The 17,317-nt window shown below is 33.4% G+C and overlaps 1 protein-coding gene across 1 annotated transcript; it reads left to right on the top strand.

The window, feature by feature from the left end:
* Positions 1-9,745: 9,745 nt before the first annotated feature.
* Positions 9,746-17,302, top strand: LOC107843716 (exocyst complex component EXO70A1). Its single transcript, XM_047397318.1, has 11 exons — positions 9,746-10,180; positions 10,292-10,387; positions 11,615-11,820; positions 12,002-12,235; positions 12,777-12,915; positions 13,007-13,219; positions 14,019-14,224; positions 14,735-14,929; positions 15,008-15,107; positions 16,138-16,385; positions 16,985-17,302. Exons 1-11 carry the CDS (start codon positions 10,019-10,021, stop codon positions 17,094-17,096), a joined length of 1,911 nt encoding a protein of 636 aa, XP_047253274.1. The 5' UTR covers positions 9,746-10,018; the 3' UTR covers positions 17,097-17,302.
* Positions 17,303-17,317: the final 15 nt, after the last annotated feature.

The raw sequence follows: 17,317 nt of genomic DNA, 5'->3' as shown, positions 1-17,317 counted from the left end.
TTAGACCGATAAATTATCATAAATTTTCTCTGTTGCAATTGATTTTGGGTCAAGAGCCTAATATACCTCATTTGAGAATTTTTTGGTGCGATGTATATGTGCCTATAGCACCACTAAACCACACTAAGATGGACCCCAAGAAGGTTAGAAATTTATGTTGGGTTTGAACTACTCTCTATTATTCGTTATCTTGAACCATTAACAGGAGATATGTTCACTGCTCGATTTGCAGATTGTCGGTTTGATGAGATAGTTTTCTCAAAATTAGGGGGAAAAGATAGTGACACTAAAAGAGATTTTTTTTGAAAAAATCCATCACTATCTCACATTGATCCACATACTTCTATTTGTGAGCAAGAAGTACAAAAGATTATTCATCTGTAGAGAATTGTAAATCAAATGCTAGATGCATTTACAGATTTGAAAAGGATCACTAAATCACATATTCCTGCAGAGAATATTCCAATTTGAATTGATGTCCCAAGAGGACCATTTACTAGTGTCGTAGCTAATAAATCTAAAACACGCTTGAAGTGTGGTAGACCATTAGGTTCTAAGGATCGAAATTCTAGAAAAAGAAAAATAAATGGTCAAGATGATACTACGAAAGATCTTCATATAGAAGTTCAAGATTTGAGCAATGTTGATATTTCTGAAGGAATTAATGAGACTGAGACTCAAGAAAATAAGGAACTATCCATAAATTCAAGTGATGTTGAAACTTATTTAAATCGATCCGAAATAGCAGTGGATCATGTCTTTGCATATAATATTGCAACGAAAATCATGCAAGATAGTGAGGATCTTAAACCTCGATTTGTCACAAAATATCGACAAAGAAATGACTAGCCAAAATGGCAAGAAGCAATTCAATTTGAATTGAATTCACTTGCCAAATGTGAAGTTTTTGGACCTATAACTCAAACACCCAATGGTGTTAAGCCTGTTGGCTATAAATGGATTTTTGTGCGAAAAAAATAAGAAAAATAAAATATAAAGGTATAAGGCACGCCTTGTTGCACAAGATTTTTCACAGCAGTCTGGTGTCAATTATGACGAGACATATTCACCAATTATGGACGCAATAACATTGTGTTATCTTATTAGTTTCACTATTCATGAAAGACTTGAAATGCATTTGATGGATGTGGTAATAGCCTATCTATATGGATCACTTGATAATGAGATATACATGAAAATTTTTGAAGGATTTAAAATGCCAAATCATATAGTTCAAAGCCTCGGGAATTGTATTCCATTAGATTGCAAAGATCATTGTATGGTTTGAAGCAATATGGATACATGTGGTATAATCGTCTTAGTGGATATTTATTTAAGAAAGGTTATACGAATGATGAAATTTGCCCATGTGTTTTTATAAAGAAAACAACGTCGGAGTTTGTTATACTTGCTTCTATGTTGATGACATGAACCTTATTGGAACGCTAATAGAGCTTCAAAAGACAATTGATTACCTAAAGAAAGAATTTAAGATGAAAGATCTCGGAAAGACAAAATTATGCCTTGGTTTGCAAATTGAGCATTTGACAAACAGTATCTTTGTCTATCAATCTGCCTACACAGAAAAGGTGTTGAAACGATTCTATATGGATGGAGTACATCCATTAAGTACTCCGATGGTTGTTCGATTACTTGATGTGAATAAGGATCCATTCCAACCACAAGAAAAAAGTGAGGAACTCCTTGGCTTTGAAATATCATATCTCAGTGCAATTAGTGCACTAAAGTATCTTGCAAATACTACAAGGCCTGATATAGCCTTTTCAATTAATTTATTAGTAAGGTATAGTTCTGCACCCACCAGGAGACATTGAAATGGGATCAAAACACATATTACGGTATCTAAAAGGGACTACCGATATGAGCTTATTTTATTCTAAAGATTGCAGTTCTGATCTTGTTGGTTATGCTTATGCTGGGTACTTATCTGACCCATATAAAGCTCAGTCTCAAACAGGCTATGTGTTCAAATATGGGGGTACTGCCATATCTTGGAGATCAACAAAACAGTCTATCGTAGCTGAAATTATAGCTATTCATGAAGCAAGCCGAGAGTGTGTGTGGTTGAGGTCCATAATACTTCTCATTCGAGAAAAATGTGGCTTGAAATGTGACAATGTACCCACGATTTTATATGAAGATAATGCAGCATGCATAACACAACTTAAAGGAGGATTCATAAAAGGAGATAAAGCGAAGCACATTTCGCCAAAGCTCTTCTATACATATGAGCTCCAAAAGAATGGTGATATTGACGTACAACAGATTTGTTCAAGTGACAATGTGACTGCTTTATTTACCAAGTCTCTTCCAACTGCAGCTTTCAAGAAGATGGTGCATAAGATCGGAATGCAAAGATTCAAGGATGTTCTTATTAGGGAGAGTTAATACGCGTTGTACTCTTTTTTCCTTATGAGGTTTTGTCCCACTGGGTTTTTCTTGTAAGGTTTTTAATGAGGCAGCCTATATGAGTATTGTTAGACATTCAAGAGGGAGTGTTATGATATATATCAATTATAAATGTCTATCAAGATCTATTTGATATCTATCAGGATTTGATGTATCTGTGTTTTAGTGTGAAACTAGGAGCAAATTTTTCCTATAAATAGAAAAAATTCCTTAATTGTAAATAACCCATCAAGAGAAATAACAATTACTCTCTATTCTCTATTCTTTATTGTTTTATAACACTATGCACGAAATTTAAAAAAAGATTGAATAACTAAAGTTTATTATATGCAGATCTTGGATAAGAGACTATTTTCATGATTTAAACTAAACTTCTAATTATATAACAATAATTTTATCATTACTTCAAAATTTCCTCTCACAAATAATAGAGAGAAAAATATGTCATACAATAGGCGAATTCACACTGAAAACAAAATTATTCCAAATATCACACCCAACAAAAAATATTATTCTCTCTGTATTATAATAAATGAATTGTTGAATTTTGACACACAGATTAAGGAGCAATAAAGATATAAATTTAATACAATTTTTCATTTTTACCCTCCAAAAAGTAAAAGTTGATCTTTAATACCTTTTTGAAAATTAATTGATTGTTAAATCATAAAGGTAACTTTAGAAAAAAATTCAATAATTCACTTATTTTGAAACATCAATAAATACCTGAACAATTTACTCATTCCGAAACGAGGAAAGGGAGTAATTACTAAACTTTTCCAATAACAGAAACATATAAGAAAAAGAATATTTTTTTCCTTTGTCCCTAAACAGTTACAATTTCTGACACTTCACGTTTATATTACTTGATCACCAAGCAACTACCATACACTCTCATTCTCTTTCTCTCTCTACATCCTTTTCCATCACCATAAAAAGCCTCTCAAATCCTCTCTCTCACGCTTTTTCTTCCTTCTCCTATTACTATTAAACCCCTTAAACCCCCCAATTCCCTTCTTTCTCTCTCTCTTGCACGCATTTCGAGGTAAGTTTTTCACCGGAAAAATGGTGGAAGGCGGTAAAGGAACGGTGTTTCCGGTGATATTTTACGATGGAGAAAGGGAGGTTAACGTTGGGAATATTAAAATTCAGCCGACGTTAGAATTCAAGCCTTTTCAGTTGATGATCAGTCAGAGGATCGGAGTTTCACCTAATCAGATTTCGATTTATCTATGTGATCGGAGAAGCGGTGGTGGCTCAAAGTACGAGGATCGGAGGAGGATTCCTGTTACAGGTAAAGCGAATTTCGCTCTGATTTCACGTGAGAAGAGTTGTTTTTTTCTCGTGGTGTTGAAACGGTCTAGAAAAGCAAGGAATCGGAAGGTAAAGCCTAAAGACGGCGTTGAATTCGGCGAGTTTTTGAAGGAAAATGTGTCAAATCTGGTTCTGTTACGGCGAAATCAGCCGGAGATGAATTTGTCGTATGATCGAATTACGGAAACGGAGTTGGCGAGTATGAATGAACGTGTCCAGAATTTGCAGCTACAAAGGGAGAATTTCGACTTACTGATGCAAAAATCGAAGCCGAATCCTGTACATTTGGATGGTCCGAATTCGTTTCCGAGGATCCAAGATGCTTTTCCGATGAAGAAGAAATCACTTTGCTATGAATGTGCGAGTTCCGACGCCGGCGAAACGTCGGCGTTTCATCACTGTAACAATGATGCTGTAATTGTTGGTTCGTTCAGGAGCCGGTCTGGACCGGTGAACCGGCCGGCAAAACAATTTCTGTGAACCGGTGAAAGTGGTTCGGGTTTCTTGTGTACAGAGTATACTACAGAAGTACAATCAGCTGCTGCTATGGTACATGGTAAGTATCAAAATAGAGCTAAACAGATTTTCTAAAGTAGAAATTACTCATGTGAAAAATGTTGGTTACATAAATGGGTTAGGGTAAATACATTTTGACTGGTGGATAGTGGAGTTTGGCCCTGTGATTTTTCGTTTATCCCTCCTAGGGACCTTGAAAGGGTCCAATTTTTTTGCTTTTTTGGTGATTCTGATTCACTAAGAATTGTAAGTGGAGGTTGATCAGCGGTCCTGTATATGATCCATTTTGGTACTCTGTAAGAAGTAAGTGGAAAAAAAAATGTTTGAATTAAACGTGGAGGTTGATTACCAATCGAGCGAATTCTTTTGTCGCTCTATGATCTTCTTTTCACCTATTTTGGTATTTTAAGATTGATTTTTTTTTCTAATTAAACGTGAAGGTTGATTATATATCGGTTAAGTATTTCTTTTGATTACCATCTTTTCACTCATTTTGATACTTTGAAATTAAAAAAAAAAAAAAAAAAGATTCTTGAGTTAAATGTGAAAGCTGATTATCCGTCGAATATTTTTTTAATCGTATTATGATATTTTCACCCATTTTTGGTACTTTGAAATTGAAAATAGATGCTTGAAAAACTTGGAGGTTGATTATTAATCGAGCACACTCTTTTGTAGCGCTGTGATCTTCTTTTGATCCATTTTGGTACTTTGAAATTGAAAAACAGATGCTTCAATTAAGGGATTGTTTGGTAGAGTGTATTACCAAAAATAATGTATGTATTAATTAATGTGTATTATGAATATGTTGTTTGGTATAATTTTTAGTCAATGTATAACTAAAAGCATTAATGTGTGTATTACTAATACCATCTATTTGCTATGTATTAGTAATGCAAAGTCTTTAATACATGTATTAATTTATTAAATGACCTCAATACCCCTCAATTTTCCTCTCAAAATATTTCACCATTCATTTTTCTGCCATTTTAATTTGCAATAATGAATCTTTTCAAAACATTTACAAATTTTTTTCCCACCATTTAATCTACAATAATGAATAATTAATTTAAATAATTGTAACATGTTTTTGCTTTGCTTCAACGGTCTTTAAAAAGATTAAAAAAATTGAGACTATTTCTTAATTTTGTGTCTTATATTTTATTTTTATTTCGACTATATTAATCCATTGGCATAATATTTCATGCGCAAAGACGAAAGTCTTGCAATTAATCCGAAAACTCTATATACCATTTCAACAATACTATTCATATTTGAGATGACAAAAAAAATTTGTTACAAAAAAGTGTACAAAATCAAAGAAGAGTATTTTTGTAAATAAATATTTCTTTTATAAAAATTATGTAAGATGTATTATTTCTTATATATCAAATCAAACAATGTATAAGAAATAATACATGCATAATTAATACAAAATAAGTAATACAAGCATTACTAATGCAAGTATTACTAATACACTATATTTTACATTTATCTTATACACTCTATCTAACGACCCCAAAATGTAATGGTTGACAAATCAATCTTGTCATACCATGATTTTTTTCATCCATTTTGATACTTTGGAATTGAAATTTTTTTTTCTTCAATTAAACGCGAAACTTGATTATCCATGGAGTATTTTTTTCCTGTCATACTATGATATTTTCACCCATTTTGATACTCTTTCCGTCCCATTTATGTGTCATTATCACTTTTTCTATCTATCTCAAAAATTATATCACCTATGTAAATATTAAAGCAACTTTAAAGAGGCAAAGGAAATACAATTGAAAAAAGATGCGTCGAAAACTTGGATGTTCATTGCTAGTCGGGGAAAAGGCATCGTTTAATCCACACCTAAATTATATTAGTAACCTATTACATACCTTAACTATAAAATAGTGATACTTTTTACACCTTGTCAGGCATTGCACCACTTACATATGATGTGGTGTTTTACATGCGCTACCACATCAGCGCCACGTCAGCATCATTCGAAAAAAATAATAAATTTATTATTTTCATAAATTCTTATTTTTTCTTTCTTCTTTTTAATTTAAATCCTTTTTCTTTCTTTCTTTCTTTCTTAAAAGTGAATTTTAAAAAATATCATCTCCTTCGATCCTTCTTCTTTTAGTTAAAATCTGGGCAAAACCCATTTACTGATAAACAAACTGATTCGATCAGATCAAAGCAATCCAAATCCGACAAATAAAATCACTTCAATCCTTTCGCTATTTCACAATCTTTGTCATTTTTAGTGAAATTCTAGAAACCCACAACTCAATTCGATAAAATTCGAGCAAATCATAACCCAGACCGTAAAATGCAAACACAAAACTCAATTCTTGAAAATTCAAGAAACCCACAACTCAGTTCAATAAAATTCAACTAATTTACAATTCAATTCGTAAATGTAAGAAACTCATAACTCAACTTCATAAAATTCGATAAACTTAAAATTCAATTTGCAAAATTCGAGAAACCCACAACACAATTCAGTAAAATGCAAGAAATACAGAATCGAACTCATGAAATTCAAGATACCCACATTTCAATTTTGTAAAATTCGAACAACCCACTATCCAACTCGTGAAATTCAAGATACCCATAATCGAATTTTATAAAATTTAAAAAACCACAATCTAATTTAAATTAAAATTGAATAAATTTCATCTAAATAATACCCAGATTTACAGAGAAATATCAATTATAAATTGAAATGTGGGTTATGGGTTCGAATCCAACTCGTATTTTTTTTGGGTAACTGATGGGATTATATTAAGTAAAGGTATGTCTTAAAGACTTAATACAAAACAAAAGCCATTACTGCTCCAAGCAAAAACTGTTTAAACGCTTCTAGTTGGGGTCAAAATTGAGTAACCTACATTTGGTTCTAACAAAATCAAAAGGACATAACATTAACAACAAATTTCTTTCCACTTATAATAATAAAGAAAAAAATAAAATAAAAGGATAAGTGAATTTGTGAATTCATTGATGAATTGATGGAGGTTGACAGAAGGTAAGGAATAAGACATGGAGTTGAGGAAGAAATGAGAAAAGAAGAAAGAAGTTAGAGATGAAGAGTAAAAAAGTAAAAAGAAAAACAAATTAAAAGGTAAAGAAAGAAAATAAAAATTATATAAATATAAATTAAAAACTAATTAAATATAATTGATTGATAAAATGCAATTGAATAATGATACGTGTGCGTTTTAATCTGCTTTTAATTTCCCTTTCTGCTTTTTACGCGCCTAAAGCGAGTGTAAACAACGCGCCTTAGAATGAGTGTCGCGGGGAGGTAATAGCTTCACTTTTTTATAGTTTAGATGTGCAATAGGTCACTAGTATAGTTTAGGTGTGACTTAGATTTTTTGGGTATAGTTTAGGGTGGAAATGATGCCTTTTCCTGCTAGTCGAGCACATTCTTTTGTCGCGCTGTGGAGTTCTTTTAACCCTATTTTGATATTTTGGATTTGAAAAAAAGATGCTTGAACATTCTTTATTTTCCTTGCCCATTTACATTGGTGAGCATAAATTCATTTTTATTTTTACTTGTAAAGATAAAGAAGTATTTAGATAGATCATCAACTCAAATAGTGTACTTTAGTTAAGATGACGACGAAAGAACAAGATTTGAATTCAATAAATAAATTAGTAAGATGTCTAATTAGAAATCTCGGATTTAAATTCTTGAATTCAAAATGTTAATAACTCATAAGGAGCATTTTCATCCTTCAATAAGTTTTATCCAATTTGAATTAAGATTAGTTGGACTAATAAATTTTCCAAGTTCTTAATAATGAACGCCTCCACTCTTAAATGAGTTATACGCAGCCCCAAATTGAATTAGTTGGGTCAATAAATCTTTTATGTTAAAATCATGAAAAATGAGAACTCCATTAGGTAGTAAGCATTTTGAATTGAGAAATTCTCTTAAGAATGTTTCTATTATCATTTATAATTTGAAGTCTCATTTACTTACTCTTCCCGAATTTGAATTGAATCGGAATAACTATATAGTCGCTGGATGAATAATTATAATTACATAATATAAGACTAAACAAAAAAACGAGAAAACTAATAGTAGTATTATACTATGTATTATCAATTCACTTTAAACTAAGATTGTACCATGTTTAATCAATTCACTGTTTTTTCCCTTCATAATTTGTACTAAAATTACTTTCAATTGGAGTGTTAAACAGATTCAAATGGAAGTAAAGGACAAATAACATTTCACCGACATGAACTTTCAAACGAAGCTTCTTCAGTTTTTCTTTTGCAGCTTATGACTTTGATAATAAATACGGACAGAGATTATTCAACTCTTTGATAATTAAACTTTATTTAAAATTACACAAAATTTACTACTTACTAGTATCATTTAATATAGCTAATGATTAAAATTACTCCATTCGTTTCGAAATAAGTGAATTATTGGGCGTATTTATTGGTGTTTCAAAATAAGTGAATCATTGAATTTTTTTTCAAATTTACCCTTATGATTTGACAACCAATTAACTTTTGAAAAGATATTATAAGGTCAATTTTTTCTTTTATTTTTGGGTAAAAATGAAAAATTGTGTTAAATTTATATCTTTAATATTTTTTTTTTCTTAATTTGTATGCCAAAATCCAACAATTCATTTATTATGAAACGGAGGGAGTAGTAATTATTTGACTCTCCCAATAGTAATGCTTCACATAAAATACAATAGAGGAAATAATATAAGATGGCATGCAAAGCATTATGTCTATCATTTTACCGTTTCGTTTCTAAATTTTTAATTATATTTAGATACTGATACACTGGACTAAGTAATGCAGACATTTGAACTAATAAAATACGTGTGGAACTATTTTTAAATCTTTCCTCCAACCAAAGTAAATTATATAAATCAGCATATCCAATTCCAAATATAGTCTTGAAATGGACCCATTGGCGAAGATCATTGGTAAAACTGGAAATAAAAGTTGTTATACACTCTTAAATACACTTATTTCTAATCTTACTTAAATCTGTTTCTCAATGTCCTTATTTCTTAAAAATATTGAAATTAAAAGTTGGTGGATCTTACGTTAAAAATACTCCAAATCAATAAAAAGAAACAACGGAAGAGCAAAAAATAACATATACTAACAAAAATATAACACACAATAACAAATAGTTATATACAATAAAACAATAGGATAGTAACATAAATCGAATAAAAAAAAATTATAAGAGTAAAGCACAATTTCAACTAATAATCTTCTATCTTAAATCGTATCTTCCACAACCTCCTATTTAAAACCGCATCATATATTGAATCTTTTTCAGTAAACGCCTAATAAAAAAGTTGAAGAGAAATTTCCATAATTTTGTAAAGTTCGTGGGAGTTTAATTTAATATTTTTCTTTTTGGTTTTCCATTCGGTGTCTGGTACCCACATTGGAGCCCGACTAATTCGGTCCATTCGGGGATAGCGCTCCCAACAAAGTTTTCTTCATATCCAGGATCGAGGTTAAAGATAAACTAGCCTCATCCGCTGCACCACAATCGATGTTGGTGGTGGAGTCTAATTCAATTATTAATAAGTCGGGGCAATTACACGCATATCACAAAAATAAAAAAAATACAAAAAAAAATATACAGTTCCCTTTACGTCTCTCTGTAAATAAAAATAAAATCTCCCATACACATAACACACACACCATTTTCATTTCCATTTTTCTCCATTTTTGAAGCTCAACAAAATCATCTCTAACAATGGCGGCTTATGCAGTAGTAATGGAAAACCTAAAAGAAAGATCACAATTTATGAACGAATCAATGCAAAAAAGCCAAACAATTACTGATAATATGATCTCCATTCTTGGTTCCTTTGATCATCGTCTCTCTGCCCTCGAAACCGCAATGCGTCCTACTCAGGTACGTAAATGTGTAATCAATGAAAATGTATATAATGTGTGTTCCATAGGTTGATTAATTTTTTAATTTTTTTTTGGTTGTGTTTTGTAAAATTTTTTTTTTTTGAAAAAGATAAGGACACATTCGATTAGGAAAGCACATGAGAATATTGACAAGACGTTGAAGGTAGCTGAGGTGATATTAGGTCAATTCGATCTTGCACGCCAGGTTGGTCTTATTTGGGTTAATTTAAATTTTACTTATTCTGTTACACTTTGCTTTTGGTAAGCTGGTTATTTGTATTTTGCTGTGTTGCACTATGAGGATATGCACATTATGTATGTACACAATGTATACACAAGGGCTTCAAAACCATGTGTGGATATTCACTCACGGTTCAAAATATGATTCCGTAAACAGCCGCCTTAGGCGGAGAGTGGTTCAGTGCACACCCTTCACCGAAAAATAATGTAATTTACAGAGGTTAAATGTTAGCTATTATGAGTGTGTTTAAATTTATTCATACTTCTTCTGTTACACTTTTTTTTTTTTTTTTAATAACTGTGGTGTCTGGGCTAAGCTTGTCCGCACCTCAACTAATTCACTTGATATTTGTTACTCCGTGGCGGAGCCAAAATTTTCATTAAGGGGTTTCAGAAGTAAACATATGAACTAGTCGAAGTGGGTTCAACATCACTATACATGAAAAATATTTTTAACCATGTAAAAATAGTATAAAAATAGTATAATTTTCCATCGGTTTCGAATGAACCCCTGGATGAAAGGTGGCTTAGCCCCTGTTGCCACCTCCTTCCAGCAACAAGTATTAGGTAATTCTGTCCACCAAGACTAGAACAGATGGAATGAAATCACCTAGCATTTGTCTCTGTTGGAAATTGAACTTTGAGACCTCGCGGTGCTCAACCCACTTCATTGAACCGCTAGACCACACGTTACACTCACTTTGGATTTTCCTGTATTGCACTATGAGTATGCACAGTATGTACACATGCATATACAAGGACATTAAAACCATATGTCATTAGTTTGCAGCTGAGGAGAAAGAATTTTCATTCAGCAGTTTAAAATATAAGTATACAACCACCTTAGGCGAAGGGTGGTCTCGTGCAGGAAAATTATTTGGTGTACAGAGGTTAAATGTTAACTATCATGAGTGTGTGTTTAATTTTTCACATACTCAATACAACTGGAAAGAAAATTTGCCCACACTTTGCCATAATCCTCGCCCCGCTGCTAGTAAATACACGAAGAAGCAGAAGGGTTCAACATCTACTGTATATATATAAAAAGATAATTACTTCTTCTGTTTCAATTCATCATTGAAAAGTCAGTATCGTCGAGGTCTTTAATCATTAAGTTTTTGCTGATTTTGTATGGATCATATATCTGCATTATACCTTACATGAGTGTTAAAATGCCCTTTGAACTTTACAGACAGAGGCCAAAATATTGCGAGGGCCACATGAGGATTTGGAAAGTTATCTGGAAGCAATTAATCAACTAAGGGATATTGTTAAATTTTTCAGCAGTACCAAAGGCCTTAAGAGTAGTATTGGTATGATTAATCATGTTTCAAATTTACTGGCAAAGTCTATTCTTAAGCTTGAAGAAGAATTCCGTCAGCTTCTAACTTCGTACAGGTCTGTAATTTAATAAGTTTCTTCATATGTTTTGCTTTGTAGTTTTGAGTATATTAACTTTACCTGCTCTTTCATGTAAAAGTAGAATTCTTTTATAGCGTTTTAAGTTCATCATTCAAGTTAACTTCTGTTTGATAAGTATTAATATTAACTAACTTGGTTTGACATATATTGATTGCAGTAAACCTATTGAACCTGATCGTCTTTTCGATTGCCTACCCCAATCTCTGAGACCATCTACAGGATCACCTAGTAAGGGTGATGTTACTGGATCGAAAGAGCACCAACGAAGTTTAGAAACAGTTGTTTACCATCCTCCAGCACTCATTCCCCCTAGAATACTGCCCTTGCTACATGAGTTGGCTACGCAAATGGTTCAAGCCGGCCATCAACAGCAACTGTATACTATTTATAAGTAAGTTATCTCCTTAAATAATGATATACTTGCAGGATGCACTTTAACATTTGACGTTGATCATAATGAATTAGATGTGCTTAATAGCTCATGCAATTGGAAAGCGACGATTCTGACAACTTTGTTCTTGAGACCTGCCTGCTTCTAGATACAGCTTAACTGACTTTCTGATGACCATATAGAATTTCAAAATATAGCAGTATCCTAATCTGTACGTTGCCAAGATTTCTTTTTGGTGACCTGATAAGCGATATCTGCTCTGTCATATATCTTATGATGTAATGCTGCTTAGGTTTGCTCTATCTATTATCTTGTCTACTGACCTAGCATTCCATATAGTATTACTTAAGAGTTGTGCAATTGTAACTGTGGATATTTAACATGGCTTTTGTTTGCGAGAGAACTAACAAACTGATAACTTCCAAGCTTTTTCTTGATTAATTTTCTGTGATAATCTTTTATCTGACAAAGTGTTTTTTCCCTGGATATACTACTCTGTCTCATGTCATTTGCATTTCCCATACATCCTGTTTGTATCCAGTGAAATACGCTCTGTAGTCGTGGAACAAAGTCTTAGAAAGCTAGGTGTGGAAAGGCTTGGCAAAGAGGATGTACAGAAAATGCAGTGGGAAGTTTTAGAGGCAAAAATAGGAAACTGGATTCACTTCATGCGGATATCCGTAAGCACTGTCTCATCATCCAATTTGATTTTGATTTGATCCTTGCTCTCTGTTTCCCCTTTTATTAACCTATTCATCATTTTTGACACAGGTAAAACTTTTATTTGCTGCAGAGAAGAGAGTCGCTGATCAAATTTTTGAAGGTCAGGATAGTCTTAGAGATCAATGTTTCGCAGAGGTTACTGGAAATAGTGTATCGGTGCTTCTTAGCTTTGGAGAAGCTATTGCCAAGAGCAAACGATCGCCTGAAAAGCTATTTGTCCTTCTAGATATGTATGAGATAATGAGAGAACTTCAGTCAGAGGTATGATGAAATGACTGAGCAGATATCTCTGTCTCCTTATCGTTGCTTCTGGAAAATCCTACCTTTTAACTTATTCTTCCTGTTTCTACTGCTGCTAACGTAGGAGCATTCTTGCAATTGATAGAGCCGTAGGAAAATTGAAGAAATTCTGAGTTATATGTAGGATTATTTACTGGCTTTTGCTAGTTAGACACTTCTAGCTAAAGTGTTTTTGATTTCTCTGAATACCTTGGTATATCTAAGAGCGTGTCCAGTGGAAAAGTCAATTGCCCGATCATATAATATTCAAGTGAATACCACAGTAAATAAACATCTTCATTTTCAGCATCACATTTATCATATTACCTTCAGTTCACGTCTTTGACTCTATCGTTGTCTTTCTGCACCCCAACTTACAGCAAAATTGTTCCATCTGGCTAGCTATAATGGAGCTCTTTATCTTTCAACATAAATCCATAACCTAAATGCTTTAGATAAAAATGCTACTATTTGTTATTCCTTTTTAAAGAGTGGATGGGTGGGTGGTGGGGGTTGAGCAACAAGTTTAGCCTAGAGTTACTAGGAAGAACTATGAGCAAAATTTATTGCACAAGTATGAAATTTACTTTTATGTTGCGGGTCGCGGTAAGAGAAAAACCATTTGTCATTTCATTCTGTTGTAGAACCTTTAATAAATTGCCTGGTATCCGTTGATTCACCTGTGTATTACCTTGCCTCAATATCTTAACATTAAATACTAATTTTTGTATTTCCCTCCATTATCCTTCCCTGTGGAAGGGGAATTTTGTTGGCCTGACAGATGGATAGTATATTCGGAAGCAAATATTGTGCTGAAATGAGAGAATCTGCTACACTGTTGACTGATCGTCTGGCTGAGACTGCACAAGAGACCTTTGTAGATTTTGAAGAAGCAGTAGAAAAGGATGCCACCAAGACTTCTGTTCTTGATGGAACTGTCCATCCTTTAACTAGTTATGTGATAAATTATGTTAAGTTTTTGTTTGAGTAAGTCTTCACAATGTTCTCCAATCCTTTGTGTACATTCTTTTTGTTGGGAACTAGGAGTTTGTTATATATCGCAATCTTGCAGATGTTGCTGATCATTCTTGATATTGATTTTCGAAATGATTTATATGTCTCATTCTTCACTACTTGAAATAGTTTTAAGAAATGTGTTTTGAGCGTACATTATTGAGGATTTCAACCCTATGTACTTACTTTCCATATCTATCTATGAATTTCTATGCTTTCATAATTGTTCTTTCCGGATCATTCCTAAACAATGCAAGTATTGCATATCATAAACTGTTTTCTGTAGTTCCTGTACCTTGTAAGTCACATCTTCACCGTTTTCTGTCTAGTCTTGTGCTTCCTCTTTTGGTTGCATCACTTACCTTGTCTCCCTGAAACAATTAGTTTATCTGATCAGGTGGAACTTTGCATTCCTTTCTTTTTCAGTTTAAAGCTCGTGTTTTTACAGTTTTGCAATTCTCACTATCTATTGACTGTGGACAGCTATCAATCAACTCTAAAGCAACTTTTCGGAGACGCTGATGAGGGTCATAAAGATCAGTTGGGAGTTATAACCACACGGATATTGCAAGCTCTTCAGAGCAACTTGGATGGGAAATCTAAGCAATACAAAGATCCTGCATTGACTCAATTATTTCTAATGAATAACATCCACTACATTGTAAGATCTGTTCGCAGGTAAGTTAAAATGTTTCTTGAGAGAATGAGTTGCTTAGTTTGCTACAAATATATCTTTGACGTTCTATGATGGTCTAGGTCAGAAGCAAAGGATGTGCTTGGTGATGATTGGGTGCAAATACATAGAAGGGTAGTTCAGCAGCATGCAAATCAGTACAAGAGGATCTCTTGGTCTAAGGTTTGCTTTCTACCTCTGTAATTTTACACTCATGATGATCCACATTCTTTCTACTGGTGTTCTGGAACATTTTCTCAACTTTTCTTTGTTAATTTGGATTGTGAGGTTACGGTTCTTCTTTCTTGTGAAATTGTATTCTGTGATGGTATTGATATCGTAAGATATAGACTTCATCTAATAATAGCCAGAGGCGGAGCCAGCCCTCTTTAGGGGGTTCGTCCGTACCCCCTTCGACGGAAAAATATACTATTTATACATGATTAAAATTATTTTTTTATGTGGTTATAGTAGGTGTTGAACCCCATTCGACTTAGTTTTCTTTGAATATTGAACCCCCTTACTTGAAATCGTGGCTCCGCCTCTAATTATAGCATGATTGGGACTTCTACAATGCAGCTTCTTATCTTTGACAAAGGTGGACTCTATATGATTCTTCTGAGAATTGATCTCCTATTAGTCATGTGATCATTCTTATTAGCTGTAAAAAATGGTGCCTAAAGCACCAGGAGGGAGCTCTAGTCTGAGCTGCAAAGAAGAACTCCTAAAACATCCGAAGGGAGATTTTCAATTAATTCCTATTGAGAGTTGAGGCGAAAAATTGGACATAATCTAATTCTGGTTGATATTTTTCTTCAGGAAAATAGCGTGTTATGTTCATAGTGATCAAGGACAAGATAATTGTTTAAAATAGCTTCCTTTTATCAGTTTGTCTAGTTCTGAACCGCATCTCTTTTCAAGTTGTGGATCAGTTGAATACATAATAAAGATGCCTGTGGAATCTCCTCTTCTTCTTCCATTCTCATGACTTCTCTAACGTTCTCCTTGAAGGAAAATGTACAATTTACAATATGAAGCCTGTTCTGAAATATTGTTCCCTAGCCTCGTCTTTTCAATCCGTTGACACCTTCTCGTTAGACTGGTCATACATGTTGGATATGTGTGGAGTACTGCATCATTTTATGTCATCCTGAATAGTTATTTCCGTTTGTTACAAAGTAACATTATACCGCCCTGCTGGTCCTTGCCGCAGATTCTGCAGACTCTCTCTGTCCAAGGAGGTTCCGGGAATGCTTCATTTACTGGTGAAGTCAGTAGCAGCGCTAGTATCTCTAGGTCTGGTGTGAAAGACAGGTTTAAGACCTTCAACATGTTATTTGAGGAGATTCATCAGAGGCAATCTCAATGGACAGTTCCTGACAGTGAGTTGCGCGAGTCTTTAAGGCTCGCGGTTGCTGAAGTCCTATTGCCTGCATACAGGTCTTTCGCTAAGCGTTTCGGGTATGCTTTCTTGAACTTACTTAACACTACTTTTATCAATGAATAGTAGAACTTCTATATCTTCCCTCTCCAAGCATTGTTTTCATTGACTCTTCATATGGGGTGTAATCCACCATATGACTTGACACATTTTTTTTGCATAATATAGTACTTGATTTAATGTTGTTTCCGATCTGTTCATTCATTATGCCTCGAAAAATATGGTTCATCGCATATTCATTGTTTCGTGTGACATGTTTCTTTAGTCTGCGTACTTCCTAGTATTGTTTAATGTAGTTTTCTATTTGATCAAGTCGAATTCTATCCAATAAAAGAAGTTCAACATACTAGCTTCTAATCATGTAATCTCCTATTTTCCTGAGTGAAAATGAAGTTTGTTACTGCTCTCATATCTGTATTCTCTTTTTCAAACCGTTTGGAAATGCTTGATTTAAGCAGAGGGCCTATCTCTACGAGGTTGGGGTAAAGTTTGCATACATTCTATCCTCCTCAGACCCCACCTGTGGGATTACACAGGCTATTATTGTTGTTATGCTTCATGCATACGTAACTGTGAGAAATCATTAAGTGATTTGTATGAGTTTGTTGATTATTGTTAGGCCGATGATTGAGAGTGGCAAAAATCCCCAGAAGTATATCAGATACAGTCCGGAGGATCTTGAACGAATGCTGGCAGAGTTTTTCGAAGGAAAAACTTGGAAAGGACCTTAAACAGATGTAAGATCTAAAAACATAGTAGTTGATAGGAGTAGTTTTTTTCTGCTATTCTTTCTGTTAGTTTAGTTGTTTCGATATTCTTTAGTCACTGCAAGTTTGATCAAATAAAATTGGGGATGTAAAGTGTATAATGCATTTATCATTATAATGTAGTAAGTAGTAACTATTATTTCTTGATTGAAGTAAAATCATTTCACTACTTTGATATTGTGACA

The sequence above is a fragment of the Capsicum annuum genome, chromosome 10 (genome assembly GCF_002878395.1).
Source record: "Capsicum annuum cultivar UCD-10X-F1 chromosome 10, UCD10Xv1.1, whole genome shotgun sequence".
Lineage (NCBI taxonomy): Eukaryota > Viridiplantae > Streptophyta > Magnoliopsida > Solanales > Solanaceae > Capsicum > Capsicum annuum.
This window is presented reverse-complemented; position numbering and strand designations above follow the sequence as displayed.